The 20,985-nt window shown below is 44.5% G+C and overlaps 1 protein-coding gene across 1 annotated transcript; it reads left to right on the forward strand.

The window, feature by feature from the left end:
• Positions 1 to 5,407: 5,407 nt before the first annotated feature.
• LOC134865970 (E3 SUMO-protein ligase ZBED1-like) lies at positions 5,408 to 8,706 on the forward strand. Its single transcript, XM_063885842.1, has 7 exons — positions 5,408 to 6,482; positions 6,603 to 7,150; positions 7,276 to 7,420; positions 7,535 to 7,766; positions 7,860 to 7,997; positions 8,116 to 8,187; positions 8,295 to 8,706. Exons 1-7 carry the CDS (start codon positions 6,253 to 6,255, stop codon positions 8,658 to 8,660), a joined length of 1,731 nt encoding a protein of 576 aa, XP_063741912.1. The 5' UTR covers positions 5,408 to 6,252; the 3' UTR covers positions 8,661 to 8,706.
• Positions 8,707 to 20,985: the final 12,279 nt, after the last annotated feature.

Here is a 20,985-nt window from a genome sequence, read left to right on the forward strand (position 1 = left end):
AGGGCAAGTGCTCCAATGGCAGTATCCTCCCTGCTGCCACCATATTAGGAGCGCTATCTGTTCCAATAGTGCTTATTTTGTCAGTTATCCCCCACTGATTAGCGACGTCGAGGAACTGCCTTGCACACGCTTCTGCAAAGTGACGCTCCTCTGTTTTCATCACACCTAACGGACAGACAAAGTAAATTAGAATAATTTCACTACTAGTAGTAAACATATAGCAATTATCGAGAAGCAAACATAACGTGGTGGTAATTAATAGGCTACGAAATTAAATTATGTAATTTAAAATGACATAACGTAGCATACCTAAAGCGAAGGAGTGAAGTTCCCAGCTAGCATCGATGAGGTGTACTGTAACGCCGAGGTAGTTGTCGTTGTTAACGGACGTCCAATGGTCCCCAGTCAGTGCTACAGACCTCGCCTCTACCATCTTCTCAACTTTCGTAGCTTTCTCTTCTGCGTGCTGGTCATGTATTCTCCTCATGATAGTTCGCCTCGCAGGTAGTTTGTAAGATGGGTCACCTGTGGCCGCCTGGAGAACAAGCTCGAGCCCGTCATCTTCAACCACGCTAATCGGCCTGCAGCTGGTGGCAATCCACTGAGCGAGGAGACTAGTTAGCTTGGCTGATAGAGCTGTGCTGACGGGCTTGCCTCGGTTGCACTCAAACATAGTTGTTTGACGACGAGTCTTCCCCCGCGCTACATCAGTGCTTGGCCCGGCATCTTCTGCATTAGCTGAGGGATGCTTTGCGTTTAGGTGGTACTTGAGACTGGATGAACTCCTACAGTAAACTAATTCCGCATTGCACAAGGTGCAAACAACCTTATTTTTGTCGAGGTTTCCATCGGGAAGCTTCTTAAAAATAAATTTCCCCTGAAGCAAACCCGGCGGCTAAATACCTGCTGTATCCATGTTAGCATGTTACGTTTAATGTGGCTGATTTGACCGGGGTCAGATCCACAGACAGAAGAAACACAGGTCAAAGACTCGATCTCGCCCCCTACAGTGCAATTCGGCTAGGTATACATCCGCGCTAAATTATCAAGGTGAAAGTCATCATAGCTTGCGTAGTATAGACCCAGCTCCCAACCCAACTTTGAGAATAGATTAACGGCGATATTTTTTTTTATCGCCGACAAGAGTCTCACGTTAACGCCGATAACGGCCCACCACTAGTTTATTGTTAGCAGAAGATACAAATAAAGTGACATGGTTTAGGTTTACAGTTAGGTGGTGTTAGTGAGGTAAGACTGTTGAATAATATATCACACTACAAAAGGAAAAGAAAAAGGATGTAACAATAGTATTGTTATGTAGTGTTTGTTTTCAACACGGACTTGTTAGAGTGTGACACCTAGGAACGGTAGCTGTTCAGAGTTGCAAGTACTATGTTGTGAGCTAGTGATGGATTGAAATAAACAGTGTAAGCAAACTGGAATATGCTTTAATCGTCCATTCTGTGTCGGGTAGAGACAGGGCAGAATGAAACAATTATGACCTCGTCAGTTATGAAGTGTTTTGGTTGCGGGGAAGAGGGGAACACCGTGAGTGCCTGTCCGGGGCGCGGGGACTCGGCTCCGTCTGGTCCGGATGTCACTTCTGCCTCCGCGCCGGGGCCGGCTGCGGCCGTGCCGGTTGTAGTGGAGCAGCGGGCGGCTGCTGTTGCTGAAGGTGGGGTGTCTCCAGCGACGGTGGCCGTTAATGTGGCCGCTGTGGCGGTGGGGGGCTCCCCTCCGGAGGCGGCGGCGGCTGCTGAGGGAGGGGTGTCTCCAGCGACGGTGGCCGTTAATGTGGCCGCTGTGGCGGTGGGGGGCTCCCCTCCGGAGGCGGCGGCGGCTGCTGAGGGAGGGGTGTCTCCAGCGACTGTGGCCGTTAATGTGGCCGCTGTGGCGGTGGGGGGCTCCCCTCCGGAGGCGGCGGCGGCTGCTGAGGGAGGGGTGTCTCCAGCGACGGTGGCCGTTAATGCGGCTGCTGTGGTGGTGGGGGGCTCCCCTCCGGAGGCGGCGGTGGCTGCTGAGGGAGGGGTGTCTCCAGAGACAGTGGCCGTTAATGCGGCCGCTGTGGTGGTGGGGGGCTCCCCTCCGGAGGCGGCGGCTGCTGCTGAGGGAGGGGTGTCTCCAGCGACGGTGGCCATTAATGTGGCCGCTCTGGCGGTGGGGGGCTCCCCTCCGGAGGCGGCCGCGGCTGCTGACAGCACCGCTGCTCCGGAGCAGCCGGCTGTTGCTGTGTCCGACGGGGCATGCGGGGGTGTTGCACAGGGTGTGGGTGATGGTAAGGATGTTCACGAAAGGGAGGTTGTGGTTTTGTTTAGAGGTGAAGAAAATCAGGTGGGGGGAGAAAAAAAAAAATGGTGAAAAAAACACAAGAAAAAACTGAGATAATCGAAAAATGGTAGAGACGGGTGAAGTCTGCCAAACACAGGAGGAAAATATGGTGAAAACAGGAGAGGAGAGGAAAACATGGGGTGAGCAGGTGGAGATTTGCTGAGATGGAGGATGAAGAGGTGGCAACAGCAATAGCAACAAAAAAAAAGACCGCTAATAAACGCAGAAGCACAAAGAACAACGCACCTACTGTTAGAAAGAGCAGCAAAGTGGTGAGCGAGGGAAAGAAAGGAAGAGAGCAATGGCAGACAGATGAGAGTGGGGATGAGTGTGTCAGACGGCAGTGACGTGATAGGGTTCAGTGACAGTCAAAAGGAAAAAATGTACACAGCGGAAATGATTCAAAACTATCTACTCCAGACAAAGAACCAGCATGGGGTAGTTGTAGAAGAGTATTTCCCTGATTTGGTCGTTTTTTGTTCTTCGGCCAAATTCCATCTTAGTCGTAAAGAGGAGTCTGTCTTCACAGAACAGGAAGTTTGGAGACTAAAAAAACTTGTGTATAGAGTACGAAAACAAATAAGCAGCAATGAGGTTAAAACCCCTTGTTCTGGCTCTGCCAGCAGTTATTTTGGACTAAACGATGTGGAGACTTTTATTTTGATACTCGATGCACTGTAGCTACAGGAAGTAGGCAGAAAGCCAGAAGAAGAAATAGTAGACAGCATGGTTAAGAGCAGCACGGACGTTTATTATGCTTTTCCTGCGTAGTTGTTCCTAGGCATTCTCTGTAAGTACATGTTGTTATGACATTTGTGCCTAAAACTAATTACATTAAGAATAATGCCTTATAATTTCCAGCCAGAGTTTTACAGTTTATTTGCCCTGCTAGCTTTGAATAGCCTTGTATTGATCGCATCTGTCTGAGCCATTTATGTGTAACTCATATTGCCATATATTTACTGGTGTATGTACTGTGTGTATTTCAGTTTCACAATTTCCCATATAAAGAGTCATCTTCACCCTCGGTGTCCGGATCTCATTGTGGGAAGGTGTTTAGCTAGTTGGATAGCAGAATAAGGACATTCTGTGAGGCCATCACAGTGAAAAGAGACACCTTCGAAGAGCTACTGATGACTGCATTGTCGTGCCGGAAGCCTGAACCGGTACGACAACTGCCACGTCACCAGTAAGGATTGAGGTAAAAAACATCCATAGCAGCCATGGACAGAAAAAGTGCATCAGTTAGATCTGCAGACTCTCATATGAGTAGAGCTTCATGTACAGTAGCACTGGCAGCAGCCACAGCACGTGCTAAAGCCCAAGCCGCACACACAAGAGCTGCCTATTCACGTGAAGAGATTGAATTAAAGATGGAAAAAGCCCGTCTAGAGGCAACACTCATCGCCTTAGAAAGGGAAAGAGAGGCAGAAGCCGCTACGGCGGAAGCTGTAGTAATGGAGGCTGTGGCCGCATTCTTTGAAGATGGGTGCCGCAGTCGTGGACCAGAGTTATCGCCCAGGCAAAGTGCGGAACAGTGCACTGAGGATTATGTAGAGAGACACAGCCATCTCAGTGGCAGCTATCGTTCACCCGTAGATTTATGCTCACAGGACGAGCAAATGCCCCACAATCATAGCACATATGTATCCGTATGTGGAGATAAGGAAAGTAACACCCCAGCTCCTGACGACCACCACCTCGCAGATGGTGTCCCCCATGCGGACGAGGGTCGTGCGGGCAGACACAATTGCACTGAGCTCCTGGGTAGTCAGCCACAGCATACAGCCTTACCTGCTCACGCATCCCGGCACGCTGACCACGACCTACTCAGGCCAGACTTGCCTCCTCACACATCCAGGCACGCTGACCACGACCCACTCAGGCCAGGCTTACCTGCGCACGCATCCCGGCACACTGAGAACAACCCACTCAGACCAGGCTTACTTCCTCATACATCCAGGTGCGCTGATCGCAGCCCTCTCAGGTCAGGCTTACCTCCTCACACTTCTAGGTGCGCTGACCACAACCCACTGAGGTCAGGTTTACCTGCACACACATACAGGCATGCTGACCACAACCCACTCAGGTCAGGCTTACCTGCACACACATCGAGGTACGCTGACCACAGCCCCCTCAGGCCAGGCGTAATGGCTTACACACCCAGGTATAATGACCACAGCCCCACCAGACCCTGGGCTCCTCACCGCTCCAGTGACACAGCTACATCTGACTTGGCGAGGTACCTAGCACAAAGTCAGCTGGTGTCATCAGGACTCACCAGGTTTGATGATAAGCCAGAAAATTACTTATCCTGGAAAGGCTCATTCGTGAACACCATTGAAAGCCTAGACCTCAGAGCAGGAGAAGAGACAGATCTGCTAATAAGATGGCTAGGCCCAGAATCTGCAGAGCAAGCACGCCGCATTAGATCAGTGAACGTGAGAGATCAAGCAGCAGGGTTATGGCTCGTATGGGAGAGGTTAGAAGAGATGTATGGCTCGCCCGAAGCTATAGAGGGTGCACTTTTCAGGAAACTCGAACAATTTCCTAAAATATCCCACAAGGAGCCCCATAAACTCAGAGAGCTATCTGATTTGCTATTGGAGATTGAGTCTGCAAAGCGTGAGGGATACTTACCTGGCCTATCATATCTCGACACAGCAAGGGGTATAAACCCAATAGTGGAGAAACTGCCATATGGGCTGCAGGACAAGTGGGTAATGGAAGGCTCACGATACAAACAAGAATTTAGGGTTCCCTATCCTCCATTCCAATTCTTTCTAGAGTTCGTGCGCAAGCAGGCAAAGGCACGCAACGACCCAAGCTTTAGTTTTTCTCTCTCTAGTGCTGCAAACAGGACAGATAAGTTTAGTGAAACTCACAACAGCAGCCGCAGAACAGTCTCTGTGCACAAAACTGACATTGCCCACTCTAACCCCACGCTCACTGTCGAAGACCCAGAGAAGCAATGCCCAGGGCTTGAAAACGAAATTATTTTTCAATCGTTCCGTTCCGAACGGTTCAGGCATGTTTAACGTTTTCGTTCTTGCGTTCCGCCACCAACATATCTAGGGATGGGAATCGAGAACCGGTTCCTGTTGAGAACCGGTTCCTTGTGTTTCAATTCCATGGAACCGTTTGGCAGCTCGTTAAACGATTCTCTTATAGATTCCAGACCGCACGGTTTATGTAACGTTATTTACGCAGCAAGGTACACACGAATGATTCAGTAAGCCCGGCTTGACGTGGCGTAGTTGCTTGGTTACGCAGGTGACGCTCGTGATACTTTTTACAAGTCTGAAATGGCACCCCTAAGGTTAAAACGGTCCAAAGTGTGGCTTCATTTCACATTACATAAGGATGGCAACAGGGCGTTTTGCAACCACTGCAAATTGTTGATAACATCGGCGGGAGGGAATACTTCAAATATGCATAAACATCTGCGCACACAACACGGGATAAACTTTAACGAGTGTCGCGTTTTTGATGCCCTTCGGAGTGACAGCAGCCAAGCTTCTACGACCACCGTGACCTTGGGGGCTAACACCGAAGGCAACTCTGGTGGTAAGTAGCTATCCCACTGACTAATCCTTAATGTGATTCCTAGTAAATTATGTACCACGCCATTTCTGGAAATAAACCCATTTCCTACCTCTCCTTGGGGTAATTAAGGGAGTTTATGTTTCTGGTTAATCAAGCCGTTCCTTGCTAGCATGTTTAATTAGCTTACTTGATGGCAAGGCATCCGTAGTTCTAGGGAAGAATTCTAGCTGTTGCTATGTAGCTAATGAAACATGCTAGTAAGTTGCGCCGCCGATTCAGGGAGCCAGAGAAAGGTGACGCTCATTTATTTAAATCAAAGGGAGGTGGGAAATTAGTTTATTTCCCGAAATTGTACAGTATTGCTTTTTCATCAAACGAATGCCTTCTTCGTTAGATTTAGAACAAGATGATGACCGGGACGAGACGGGTAGTCTGGCTGACTCAGAGGCTAGCAGCACTTGCTCCCGTTTACCTCTGGCTTCTATTTTCGTCGAGGCAGGCAGAAATAAAATGTCCCAGGCAAAGGTAGAAGAATGTCACCGGGCAGTTACCAAATTTGTTGTTAAGGGTTTGCACCCATTTTCTACAGTAGACGCCCCTGAATTTCGGTAGGTGAATGTGAGGTTGTTGTCAGATTATCAAATGTCAGATTAGAATAGAATAGAATAGAATATTTTCCTCCTCATTAAACAGATGTTTACACTCATTCATTTTCATATGTTTTCTAGGGAGATGACAAAGGTTCTCAATCCAAAATACAAAGCCCCCAGCAGGGAAAGCTTAACCAACCACTTAATCCCTGCTTGGTATGGTGTGGAAAAGGGAAATGTGATCTCTGAACTGAAAACAGTGTCAAAGGCAGCTATCACGGCTGATGGGTGGACAAGCTTTTGTCAGGATCATTATCTCACGGTTACTCTGCACTACGTGAGCAATGGCCAGGTAAAGGAAAAGGTCCTAAAAACCAAAGCCGTGTACCAATCTCAGACAGGCTCAGCTGTAGCAGAGGAGATTGATTACATTTTAGAAGAATATGGTGTACGAGAAAAGGTTGTGGCAGCAACTGTAGACAATGCAGCGAACATGGATGTAGCCATCAAACAGCTGCAAATTGTCAAACTTCCATGCTTCGCTCATACGCTGAACCTGGGAGCGCAAAAGCTGTACAACTGCACTGCCATATCCAATTGGGCAGCACGAGTTCGAGCAGTTGTTGTCTGGATGAAGAGGTCCCACATGGCAAAAGTTGTTCTTAAAGAGAAACAAGACTTGCTCAGTAAGATACTCTCCTTACAGTACATTGCAAGCATTATACTATATGTACATGAAAATGTATAGGTATGTGTATGTAAATTATTAGATAATAAATATTTACATTGTGTTGTATATGTGAACCCTCAGAGCTGCCCAAGCACATGCTCCTCCTGGATGTAAGGACCAGATGGAATTCCCTCTATTTGATGATGGAGAGATTCACCGAGCAGTTCCCTGCTATCCAGGCTGCAGCCATAGATCCACGCATAAGAAGGCCCATGGAGAAGGAAAGGTGATATATATTTTAAATGATAATATGACTTAAACTTTTTTTTAAACTTTGACTGGTTTTGTTTTTGTTTATTTGTGCTACATACATCTTTTTCTGTTTTTATTTACATTGTAGGTTGGACAGAATAGGCAACGAGGACTTAAGGAAAGCAGAGGAGTTTGTGCATCTCATGCGGAAGCATTACACCTCCACACTGGCCGTCTCCAGCGACAAAAGTGCAACCTGCGGTGAGATTTTGCCCATCTTTCAGAAGCTGGAGCAACAGTACACTGTGCAGGAAGGTGACTCTGCGTTCACAAGGAGCATCAAGGAGAACATTTGGAAGGATCTCTCCAAACGCTACCAGGTAAGCACAACTACATTTAATCTTACCTTGATGCTTTAGGCCAATTTGTACCACTAGTCTAATGTCATCCTATCCTCCTTTTTGAAATTGAAGGGAACTGACATTCAGAGATTCCTGGAGGAAGCCACCATCTTGGACCCCAGATTTAAATACAAAGTGAAAAGTGATGCAGTCTGGGACAGGATCAGGGAAGCTGCAATAACAGCAAATACAGTGGCAGCAAGAGATGAGGTATTTTCATTTCTGTTTAAATTCTGTTTGTCTTATCATTGCATTTGATTCCATTGTGAGTGAGACCTTCTACGGCTCTGTGTTAAAAGTTATTAATGTGTTTACATCACTTCTCAAGCTCCCAGGGGAAGGAGAGACACAGAGGGAAGGCTGCGAAGATGGGGAGGAGGAAGAAGTAGAGGAACACTATGTAAGTTAACTCATTCATTTGTAATGACCTTTGGATGCTGTTTTGTCATGATTATTGACTTATATATGTTTGTTTGTTTTTTTTACTTCATGTTCATTTAATTTCAGGCACTGCCACCACCATCAAAAAAGACAGCCTTGGAAGAACTATTCGAGGAGGAGGACAACGAGCTGCAGTCAATCCGTGAATCACAGCCCCGTCTTTCCCTGGCTCAGAAGGTGGATCAGGAAATCCAGTTCTACAAAAGCCTGCCCTCCATCCCCTGCAGGGATAGCGCCGCACTGTGGTGGTGGAACAAGCAGGATACGCTGCCCTTGCTATCTGGACTGGCTGAAAACTACCTCTGTGTGCAGGCTTCCTCCACCCCATCTGAGAGGGTGTTCTCCACGGCTGGAGACACCATAAGCCCCGAAAGATCCCGTATCCTTCCAGAAAAAGCAGATATGCTCATATTTCTGCAAAAGAACTGTTAATTTTCCCTACTACTACTTGAGTGCACACTCACACTCACACTCACACTCACACTCACACTCACACTCACACTCACACTCACACACACACTCACACTCACACACACACACACACACACACACACACACACACACACACACACACACACACACACACACTGTGCTTGTGATTACATTGTTCTTGTAATTACATGATTCAGTATTTGTTATTTGTTGTTATTTGTTACATTTTCTTGTACAGAAAAGCAGATATGTTCATCTGCAAAAGAACTGTTAATTTTTTTACACACACACACACACACACACACACACACACTACTTGAGTGCGCGCACACACACACACACACACACACACACACACACACACACACACACACACACACACACGTTATTAGAGATTAATAAGTAACTGTCACAATAGAATATTTTTCATTAAAACAAAGATAAATGTTACATCAAACTGTTTATTCTCCTTTTTCCCCCAAATTGGAATCGATAAGAGAATCGATAAGGAATTGAATCGTTTCACAGAATCGATAAGGGAATCGGAATCGTAAAAATCTTATCAATTCCCATCCCTAAACATATCGTTCCTGAACCGGTTCGGAACGTAAAATATCGTTCGTTCTTATCGTTCCGGCAGTGTTTGGCGGGCCTATCAAGTCTATGTGTGTGGACTTTACCTTAGAATAGACGTAGGCTACTCATTAGTATTTGCCCTTGATTTACACCGTAGCTCTGCCCAAAAATAATAGGCTAAATCACCGGCGGCATCCAAAAACATTCTGATGGGCTATCCATCCCACATAGCTTACTGTAGCCTGTAGGCCTATTCCATGATAAATAATTTCTTATCAAAAACATTTCTGGATAAGTGGGGGAGAGACGGGACGAATGAAACACGTGCGCCAATGCGCGAGATCCACATTTCTGTTAAGCTTTTTTTCTACCATTCTGAAGACTATATTTAATCTAATTCACTTATTCTATTATTATTACTTTAGGCTACTTACTTGAGCCCTGTTGCAGAATTTATAGTGGATCCTCCTGTTTTATTTTGATCCAGCATTAAGGCGTGGGTGACGATTGAAACAAGTGTTTCATTCGTCGAGTGTCCTCCTATACTGACACTTAAATCCTTTTTGTCAGTAAACCTGACAACGTTAACATTTCATACTTTCGGATTTATTAAAGTAACGATTCATCTGCTGTATGGTCATAACATCCTACTGCATAAAACAACTAAAACAACTTTTGATCACAAAAAAACTACGACGGGTAAGATGAATGTAGGCTACTGACAGAATAGCCTACATGTTTCATATGTGTACTGTTCTCGAGGAAATCGCTGTTTCATTCGTCCCTGCTCTCCCCCTCTCCTGCTAGAAACTCCTTACCTGGTTGTAAGTTTTATCCATATGGAGATCTTCAAAGGCTTGCTCAATAATTCCTAACCCCGCTTATAAGCGAACATGTTGTAGCCTGTCTGTTGCTGACAAATATACCTCCAATTTCCTATTTAACTTTACATAGCCTATAATTGCGCAAACACTTAAAATCCCGACTTTAAAACGACAAGGCGTGGACAGGCAAAATAGGCTATTATGTTATGCCTACAATTTCCAAATCAATTTCACTTTAGGCCTAAGATCCGAAGTGGCAGACTATAGGATAGGCCTACATTACAACAGCAAGACAAAATATACACATTTGGACCAAAGGTCCATTTATTCGTTTTTTACAAAGTGCAGAAATCAAATTATTATTCGCCTACAATCAAATTATGAACAGAACACATTGGTAGGCTTATCTGAAATAAAACAAGTTTAAATTGTGCTCAGGCTTGGGAGGAGGTGACTGGCTGCTACAGTCCATACTGTTTATTCAGACGTACCAGCAGAATGTCTTCAAGCACCTTTTCGTTCAATGATGATCTTAACGGGGAAAGAATACATTTCAAACTCGAAAATGCCCGTTCGACACTGACTTGCGTGACAGGGAGAGGGATGACGCTCATAGCGAGCTTGTACAGGTCGGGGTTGGATACAGAATACCTAGCCCAGTACTGAAACAGATCTTCGGTGCGCCTTAGACGGGCTTCTTTGGAGTATGTATCCAAGAGTGACACGATGGAGACGTGAGGGCGTCGCTGTGTTGAGCTGGTGTCTCTCTCTTTTTCCATCAAAAGGTGCTCGATTTCGTCGTCAGATGATGTCTGAGATTGAGTAGGGGAGGCTGCTGCGCACACATCGGAGCCGCTGGCTGCATTGCGTGGTTCTAGGTTCTGTATTGCCTCCCATGTACGGTACAGGTGTATTTTCGCCTTCTCGGTCTGACATTCGGTCAAAAACAATTGATATCTAGGATCGAGGAATACAGCAGCTATGAATGCGTCATTGTCAAATAATGTGCTCTGGCGTGCTTTGATGCACTGGGCTACCTTTCTCGCAAAGGGGCTTGCTAGTTTTTCTGTGTCCAGTGAACATTTGAGCCATACGCCGTAGAACTCACCCGCAGTTAGCTGATCAGACTGGAGACATTTAGTGGCGATTTTCGCGGGTTTCAGTGCATCTACTGTGTTGGACACATATTCCCATTCAGATTCACTTAGATGTAGATCGGGGATGGTTGGGGCCATGTCTTCACAAAAGGTCTTAAGCTCGAGCAGCCGCTGGAGCATATCATGAGTGGAGTGCCAGCGAGTTGCACAATCCACAATTGCTCTCTTGTGCCCCATTCTCTTCAGAACACACACCACATTCTGCGAGCGCAATCGTTTTGCTACACGTCTTGCCTTTGCTATGATGTTGGACGCTTGTTTTAATGAATCGTCAACGGCCAACTGTAGAGTATGCGCCGCACATCTTACACTACGCAACACATGACCGTGCGACACAGAATCGAGTTGAAGGATTGGCTCCTCCTGGCTCCCCTCATCCTCCCCAACCATTTCCACATCCTCCCCGATCTCCTCTGTCTCCTCGCAGGTTGCATCTTCGTTGCTCACAGCTCTCTCTTGGATATCTGACAGTAAGCTCACGGCTTTAAGCATATTCGCCCCATTATCAGAAGTGACTGAATGCACCTGTTGCAAGCTAATGTTATATTGACGCAAGACGTCCATCACCACAGATGATATGTACTCAGACGTGTGCCGTTCTGTCAGATCTCTCACTGCCAGGGTCCGCAACACAACCCCCTTTCCGTCAGAGTACTGCACGTTAATACCCAGCACAGACCGGTCTCTACATGTTGCAGAATCTATTTTCAGCATCAGAAGCCTCCCGCTCAGTTCAGTCTCGAGCTTTTCCCTTTCGTCCTGAGCAATCTCTGACACCATATCACGAATGTTCGATGAATTGATTGTAACATTTTTCCCCATGGCGTTCTGTATTGGGTCGATTATTTTTCTAAATCCCGAATCTTCCATCAATGAAAAGGGTCTACCGTTAACCGTGACTAGCTCTAAGCACGCCTCTTTGAGGGTTTCAGGGGTTAATGCCACTTGGACCTGTCTGGGCTTTTTCACTATGACCGAGTCCAAAGTATTTTGCCCATCCGCAGCTGGCCTCTTGTTTGGATTTTGAAGGTCTTGTAGTGACTTCTCGAACAACTCTGGATGTCGTCTTTGAATATGTCTCTGCAGGTTGCCGCCGTGATTCCCAATGATTTCTATCCCGCAGCCCTTGACTTGGCAGGTAGATTTGTTGGACGCCGCATTAAATGAGAAATGTTTTCTCATCGGGTTTTCCTGGTTCCGTCCCATCTAAACAACACGTAAAAGCCAAAATAAATGTAAGCATTCAATCCGTAACAACCAAACTAGCCAGCTAACATTAAGTCCTAATTGGCTATATAGCTAATGTTGGCTAGTTAGCTCACATTAACAGTGTAGCTGATTCGTTTTTCGCTGCTAGAAATGTCTAATACATAGATTTTATATTTATATATTTATATTTGTAACCTTGTAGTGAGTTACTGCTAAGTTAACGTTATTATTGTGGACTCGGTTAATTAAACTCAGTTACCTTTGTTGATGTTTTATATAGCTCAGCTTCAAAAGCATCGCCTCTCGCTGGGGTGTGATTCGTGACAGCAGCCTGCATTGAGCCTAGCGGGCAGCGAAGTGAACGTTCAACCGGAAGTAGTCTTTTTTTCCCCTGACAAAGGCTATGCTTTTGTGAAATTTTATAAAAGTTTTGAGAACGAAAAAAAACGTTATTAACCGGTTTTGTGGATTTCAGAATAACAATTCTGTTCCGGAACAGTTGAAGACCATTTCGTTTTCGTTTCCGTTTCCGTTCCTCGTAAAATTCCGTTCGTTTTCGGTTTTCGTTTTCGTTCTTTGAACCGGTTCGGAGCCCTGGCAATGCCCTGTGCATCAAAAACCACACCCCCTGCAAAGGTGCCGCGGCTTCAGAGAAAAGCTAATGGATGAACGAATGAAAATATTAAAGGAGAATAACATTTGTTTTAAGTGCTGTGCGTCAAATAAGCATATGGCCCGAGACTGTGAGGCAGCAATCAAATGCACTGAGTGTTATAGCCATAGACACCCAACAGCGATGCACCCAGGCCCAGCTCCATGGGTCTCCAAGACCTCACCACCCCCATCAGAGAATGGCGGGGAGAGCTATGAAGCGCCAGAAACTGCAGTGGTTTCCAAATGCACGGAGGTATGCGGGGAAGGCTTCAATGGCAAGTCTTGCTCCAAGATATGCCTTGTGACGGTCTACCCAGCAGACAGCCGCAACAAGGGCAAGAGGATGTACGCCATGCTAGACGACCAGAGCAACAGGTCGCTGGCGCGCTCAGAGTTTTTTGACATCTTCAGTATGAGTGGGCCCACATACCCTTACACTCTGAAAACCTGCTCTGGTGTAGGTGAGGCGTCCGGTCGGCGAGCTACAGGGTTCGTCATTGAACCTGCGGATGGCGACATCAGCCTAACTCTACCCACGCTCCTGGAGTGCAATATGATCCCTAACAACAGAGAAGAAATACCAACTCCAGCCGCCGCACACAGCCACTCCCACCTAAGAGCTATCGCCAGTGAAATACCACAGATCGACATGAGTGCTGAGATCCTGCTACTGCTGGGCAGGGACATGCTGAGAGTGCACAAGGTGCGTAAACAGATCAATGGACCACATGACGCACCTTACGCACAGAGGCTAGACTTAGGGTGGGTGATAGTCGGCGATGTGTGCCTGGGCAGCACACATCGGCTTCCTGAGGTCACTAGTATGAAAACGTACATCCTTGAAAACGGCAGACCAAGCTGCCTGCCCCCTTGTAAGAACCACTTGAAGGTAAAGGAGAGACTCTTCTTCCCTGATCAGCCCCAGCCTGTCAGCCAAGTGACACACAGTGACAACCTGGGCGTATCAGTTTTCCAGCAAACCAGGAACGATCACAAGTTAGCGCCATCAATGGAAGATCTCCTGTTCCTTGAGACAATGGAAAATGAAGTCTTTCAGGATTCAGCGAACAGTTGGGTGGCTCCGCTACCTTTCCGCCAGCCGCGGATGAGTCTACCTAACAACCGCCGATATGCCATGAGTCGTCTGAAGTCTCTGCACCGCACATTCGATAAGAATGCAGAGATGAAATCTCATTTTATGGACTTCATGCAGAAAATCTTAGACAGTCACCACGCAGAGCTTGCTCCACCAACACAGGACAGCGGGGAGTATTGGTATCTGCCCTTTTTTGGTGTCTACCACCCACAAAAACCCTCACAGATACGTGTGGTGTTCGACTCGAGTGCACAGTTTGAAGGCACGTCACTCAACAGCGTGCTGCTCTCTGGGCCGAACATGAACAATAGCCTGCTGGGTGTTCTCATAAGATTCAGGAAGAACCCAGTTGCAATCACTGCTGACATACAACAAATGTTTCATTGTTTTCTTGTGCGAGAAGACTGCAGGGATGTTCTACGCTTCGTCTGGCACAGAGACAATGACCTGAGTAAAGAGGTGGTGGACTACAGAATGAGGGTACATGTTTTTGGAAACAGCCCCTCTCCCGCAGTGGCCATCTATGGGATACGAAGAGCTGCCCGCCAGGGAGAAGAACTCTACGGCGCTGACGTGCGACGCTTCGTTGATCGTGACTTCTATGTTGACGATGCCCTAAAATCCGTCTCTACTGTGGAGCAAGCAGTCGACCTCCTCAAAAGAACACAGAGGATAATGGCAACCTCCAACCTCCGGCTCCACAAGGTGGCCTCCAATAAAGCTGCGGTGATGAATGCATTTCCAGTGGAAGACCGTGCCAAAGACCTCCAGGATCTCGACCTGTTCATGGACGACTTACCTGATCAGCGAAGCCTAGTGGTGAAATCGAACATCATGTCAGACCACTTTACGTTTCATGTACCTCAGAACGAAGGCCCTTACACACGCAGGGGCGTGCTTTCCATGGTGAACAGCCTCTTCGACCCACTGGGGTTCCTTGCTCCAGTGACCATCCAGGGTCGGCTATTGCTCAGAGAGCTGTCTGCACAGGTCTCTGACTGGGACTCCCCTCTCCCTGAGGACATGCGTGAGAAATGGACCGAGTGGCAACACAAGAGACCAGATCTCAAGCCAGGAGACGTAATCCTTCTCAAGGAGAAACAGGCCCGAAGGAATGAGTGGCCTATGGGGATCGTTGTTAAGACTGTTCCAAGTCAAGATGGTCTCATAAGAAAGGCTGAAGTCAAGGTTGTTCAGCATGGGAAAACAAAGAACTATTACAGACCTATTACAGAACTAGTGTTCCTTCTATCCCCAGAGTAATGTGTCATTTTAATGTGTTATGGTATCTCTAAAGATACCAGACGGGGAGTGTTCTGGCTCTGCCAGCAGTTATTTTAGACTAAACGATGTGGAGACTTTTATTTTGATACTCGATGCACTGTAGCTACAGGAAGTAGGCAGAAAGCCAGAAGAAGAAATAGTAGACAGCATGGTTAAGAGCAGCACGGACGTTTATTATGCTTTTCCTGCGTAGTTGTTCCTAGGCATTCTCTGTAAGTACATGTTGTTATGACATTTGTGCCTAAAACTAATTACATTAAGAATAATGCCTTATAATTTCCAGCCAGAGTTTTACAGTTTATTTGCCCTGCTAGCTTTGAATAGCCTTGTATTGATCGCATCTGTCTGAGCCATTTATGTGTAACTCATATTGCCATATATTTACTGGTGTATGTACTGTGTGTATTTCAGTTTCACAATTTCCCATATAAAGAGTCATCTTCACCCTCGGTGTCCGGATCTCATTGTGGGAAGGTGTTTAGCTAGTTGGATAGCAGAATAAGGACATTCTGTGAGGCCATCATACCCCTTATGTGTGTTTTAATTAACTTATTTGTTTTTATTACTGTATGTACCTCACTCACAATGGACACTTTTAGAGTGGGAAGCTTAAATGTTAATGGAGCCAGAGAGCTAAGAAAGAGCCACAGCACCTCTCTCAGTGGAGGGGTGGGCTTCCTTCTCTCCAAGTCTTTTAATCCTGTCTCACTGGAGGTCGAGCAGTTTATCAAGGGGAGGTTGATTTTAATAAAAGCACGGTTTGACCTTTTTACGGCTGTTTTTATGAATGTGTATGCTCCAACAAACGGTGCAGAGAGGAAGCTGTTTTTACAAAAAGTGAATGATGTTTTAAACGGCTGTGCCACGGAGGACTTTTTATTCTTGGGTGGGGATTTTAATTGTCCGGAAAATGCATCTTTAGATCGCAACCATGCAGAGCCGCATCCAGCATCCCAGCATGCTCTGAGGCAGCTGGTCCACTCCCACGGCCTGGTGGATGTATGGAGAAGGATGCACACAGACGATAGGCAGTACACCTGGTCCCACATCCGAGAGAATAGGATTTCATCAGCCAGACTAGATTGCATTTATTGCTTTAAGCATCATTTTAATACTTTTGCAGTATACTCCCTGCTGGTTTTACAGATCACTCTTTGCTTCTATGTTTTTATTAGAAATGTTTTACCGAGAAGTGCTTATTGGCATTTTAATTCGGTTTTAACATTTGATAAACATTTTAAAGAGGCCCTTATTTATTTCTGGAGTGTTTTTAGACAGAGAAAGGGAGAGTTTAGCAGTCTTAGGCAGTGGTGGGACCATGGTAAGACTGAGATAAGAATGCTCTGTCAACAGCACACCCTCAATGTCACACAGGACAACATCAGATCTATGAAAGACCTGGAGAGTAATATAGTGGAACTAGAAGCAATAAGCGAGTCCACAGGAGATCGAGGATATATTGACATCCTCAAAGAGAAAAAGATGGCTCTAGCCAGCCTGCTGGATGTTAAAGTTCAGGGGGCACTGGTCAGGTCCCGGTTTCTAAACATAAACGAGATGGATGCTCCCACTAGTTTCTTCTTCGGCCTGGAGAAAAAGAATGGACAGAGGCGGGTAATCCACTCACTGCTGACAGACACAGGGCAGGAATTAACGGAGCCAAGCCAGATCAGGAGGCGAGAGTTTTTGGTAACACTCCATAATAAGGGTCCATAATAAATAGCATACTAGTCATTACTTAACCCTTTAATTAACATTTGCAAATTGTTACTAAAATATCTATTTGCCATTACTTAATGTTTTTTGTCATCATTAATTAAATATTAGTTATCTGCATAAAATCTGTATGTTAATGTTTTAACAAATAGAAAACAATCTATTAACTAATATTGTATTTATATTTGTTAATAGTTAACTAAATGTATTTTGGCACTAATTAACAGTTATTTCTTACATTATTAAAATGTTAAATGTGTATATTCATACTATATGTTAATATAAAAGTTATTGACATATATTATTTAACTAATTGTTATTAAACTGTTTCTGCCTATCCCAATATGAACCACTCCTCATAGGACCCTATAAAAAAATTTGGGTTTAAGAAAGGGGTATGGGCCCCGCCGAGAACAGTTTTCTTTCCCCAGAGGGAGATAGCTTAATTAGATTAATATAAGCTATCAGGTGGGGCCCCTTTAAAATTTAAAGTTGGTTAAGGGTTTTTTAATATATTAGTAATATATAACTATCAGTTTTGGGGGGCCCCTTTTAATAAAGTTGTTAGGGTTTTTAATATATTAGTAATATATAATATCGTATTGGGGCCCCCTTATAAAAAAGGGTTGGTTAAGTAGCCAAAATTTTTTTTTTAAATTTTTTTTAGTTGATCGGGCCCCTCAAAAAAGATTCTAAATGTTCTAGCTAAGCCTGTCTTTGTTAGTTTAAGTGGGCTACCAGTGTATGTTTTTTCAGACCATCTTTTGACGGAGAGCGTATTGGCCAATTCTTCTCGGGGTTTGGGTTAGCGAGCCCTAATTTTTTTTTATCAATACATATTTTTTCCCCCATTTGGATTAATTTTTAAAATTTTACCACTTTTTAAAACAAAAAAACTTTTAAAAACCCCCCCCAAAAAATGCATAAATATATATAATATATATATTTTTTTTTTTAAAAATTTCCCAAAATCACGTTTGGGTTCTGCATAGGTACACCCCTGACTACCCCCCTTTTTGGAAAGTCACATCATTCATCACTCACTTCACAATTCATTTATTCCCCCAATAAAAAAATTTTATTCCCCCTTTTTCCTCGAATTCCAACCCCTTTTTTTTCCAATTGGGTTTAAAAAAATTCCGGGCCCAATTTGGGGCTAAAAAACCCCCCTTTTGGGAAAAACCCAAAATTTCCCCTCCCCCCGTGCCCATAAAACCATCTGGCCTTCATCAACCCTAAAAAAAGCTTTTGGTGTAAACCCCCCACAGCCCACCCCAAAGTCTCTAAATCTTCTAAGGAGGTAAGTTCAAAATACCATGACTTATCATTTCATAAAAATAAGAAAAATTTTTACTTTAAACACGGGAAACCTGTTTAAAAATGTCAAAGGCAACAGTGGGGAAAGTTCCTAGAAAAAACCCCAAACAGCAGCGAAAAGGACAAAACGGAAACCAGCCACCCCCAAATCAAACTTTGACATAAACCTTGACAGTGGGGTTTGACTCTACAGTTTACCCCCTGTTCAAATCCGAAAAAGGTAAGTTCGGCGGTTAGGGCCCTTTGCATTATTTTCATGAAAATAGGCTATGCAAAAGGGTTATGGTTAGCACTAACACTAGAAAACCTTTAACCAATGTCTTTTTTTTTAAAAAGTGAAATTTAAATATGCCCTTTAAATTTAAAAACAAGATTTTTACACATCCTTTTTGATTTTCAAATTTTCATTTTTTTAAAATGGCTTAGTTAATGTGGATTTTAGCTAATTCTACCAGTCCTAAAATTTTTGGTTAGCTAACGTTCCCAAAAATTTCATGTGCATTGTGATTTCCCAGGTGTGTTTATCTTCACAGTCCAAATTTTCCAAAAGCAGTTGAAAAGGGGGAGAAAAAATTTTATTTTTTTATTTTGTTTAAATTTTAAAATTTAAAATGGTAAAACAGAACAACGTGTGGGGTTTTAAAATTCGAAAAGCAGGGAATGAAAAACAGTTTTTATTTACTTGGGGTTTTTGGGACAAAATTACAATAAAGGGGGAAAGGGTTTCAGGGGAGGCACTGTAGCGTGGTTCTGTCGTCGGGCTGCAAAGAATATGTGCGCGAAAAATGTGACTTGAAGGTGAAATTTTACAGTGGACGACCACAATTTAAGGTTTTTTTTTTGGGTTCGCCATTGCGGGTTTCAGTTTAAAAACAAAACTTTTAAATCATCCCAATAGGCAAATATAAATTGAAGTCAATCTTCAGGATCTTTTGGAAAAGGCATTTTTTTGGGTTGTTTGGGCATGTTCTCTTTTTTTAAAGGGGTTTTAAGGGGGAAAATCCCTATTTGGTTTTTCATCTGTCCACATAGGGCCTATGTAAAAGTTTTGGTAAACCCCCAATTAAACCCAAGGTACAATATTTTAAGGTGCTGTCGGCAGCATTTTTTTAATTCATTTTTAGCTGGGAATTGTAGGGGTTTTGGGGAGGAAAAGAATTTTTAATTTAGGCTGTTTGGGAAAAAAAACCCAAATTCTCTACCCCCCTTTCAAAAACCCTTTTTAACGTGTTTTGAAAAAAAATTCAAAGCACCCCCGGCTTTTTTAAAACCAATCACGTTGGGGGGGAAGGAATCGTTTCCCTGTAAAATCACAGCTTGTGCAAAAGCTGCAAAGCTGTTCCAGAGGGGGAGGGGGGTTTTAGGGGCAGTTGATTTTGGAGTTTGGTAGGGGTTGGGGGGGGACCTGAAAGTTGAAATCAGTTCAAATTTTTCTGATTTTAGCCTCGGAATTTTAAAAGCCCTGCCGACAGCAGTTTAATTTTTAAACACATATTTTTGAAAGTTTTAAGTTTTAGATGTGTCTTTGGAAGTGTCACAACTTCCTCCACCCATATAGATTGGCATGTTTTCTACGGATTTCGTTTTTATTAAATGGTTTTTAAAAAACGAAATTTTGATTTTTAGGGGGGCCCCACACCCGTGGGGTGAGGGAAAAAGGGTATTTAACCCCAAAATGTTCAATTTTAACATTCAAATTCACATTTGGAAAGGGCCAAGGTTTTGGTTTCATTGGGGGAGGGGTTGGGGGCCAGGGGGTTGTAATCTGGCCCTGGGCCCCAATTAAACCCTGGGCCTATGCAAAAAAAACCTGGTCTTGTCATAGGGTTTTTAAAAATGTTTTTTTGTTTTCTGAAAGAATTAATTACGTTTATTTGGGCTTTTTCCAACTGGGGTTTACTACTTACTTTTCCCAAAAATTACTCTAAGTATTCATGAAAATAGCAATTTTTGCCCCCAAACGTATTTTCTTGCAAAAAACTTTAAAATCCTAAAAATGTTTGGCTTGATAGAAATGGCCGCTTTTCCCCGGGATTTGTTAAGACGCTTTTTGCGCAAGACCGTTTAAGGGCGCTTCAACGAATCACAGCTCTGTGGGAGCGCCCCTAAGCGCTCTTAGCTTTAAGGTTCTTAAGAATTGGGAGGTTCATGGCGCTTTCCGAAAATGCCGCTATTCCGGTTGACCCTTTTTTTCTTTAATCCGGCCCCCTTTTTTCCCCTTTCCCCGCTATTCCGAATGTCGCTTTTCCCCGACATTGATGCAATGGTTTTGTTGCATTGCTTCTTTTTTTTAAAATTTTTTGGTATAATATTTTCCCCTTTTCTGTTCTTTTTTCCCCTTCATATTTTTAAAAATCTAAAAAGGGAGCGGGCCAAAGGTTGGTTCTAAAATCAGCACTTTAAGACATTTTTCCCACGTTACTGCTTTGAAGGGATACACTTTTTTAGCCTACTTTCCCCGAGTCCCCCAACAGAATTATCTCGAAATTAAT

This window comes from Eleginops maclovinus, chromosome 6 (genome assembly GCF_036324505.1).
Source record: "Eleginops maclovinus isolate JMC-PN-2008 ecotype Puerto Natales chromosome 6, JC_Emac_rtc_rv5, whole genome shotgun sequence".
Lineage (NCBI taxonomy): Eukaryota > Metazoa > Chordata > Actinopteri > Perciformes > Eleginopidae > Eleginops > Eleginops maclovinus.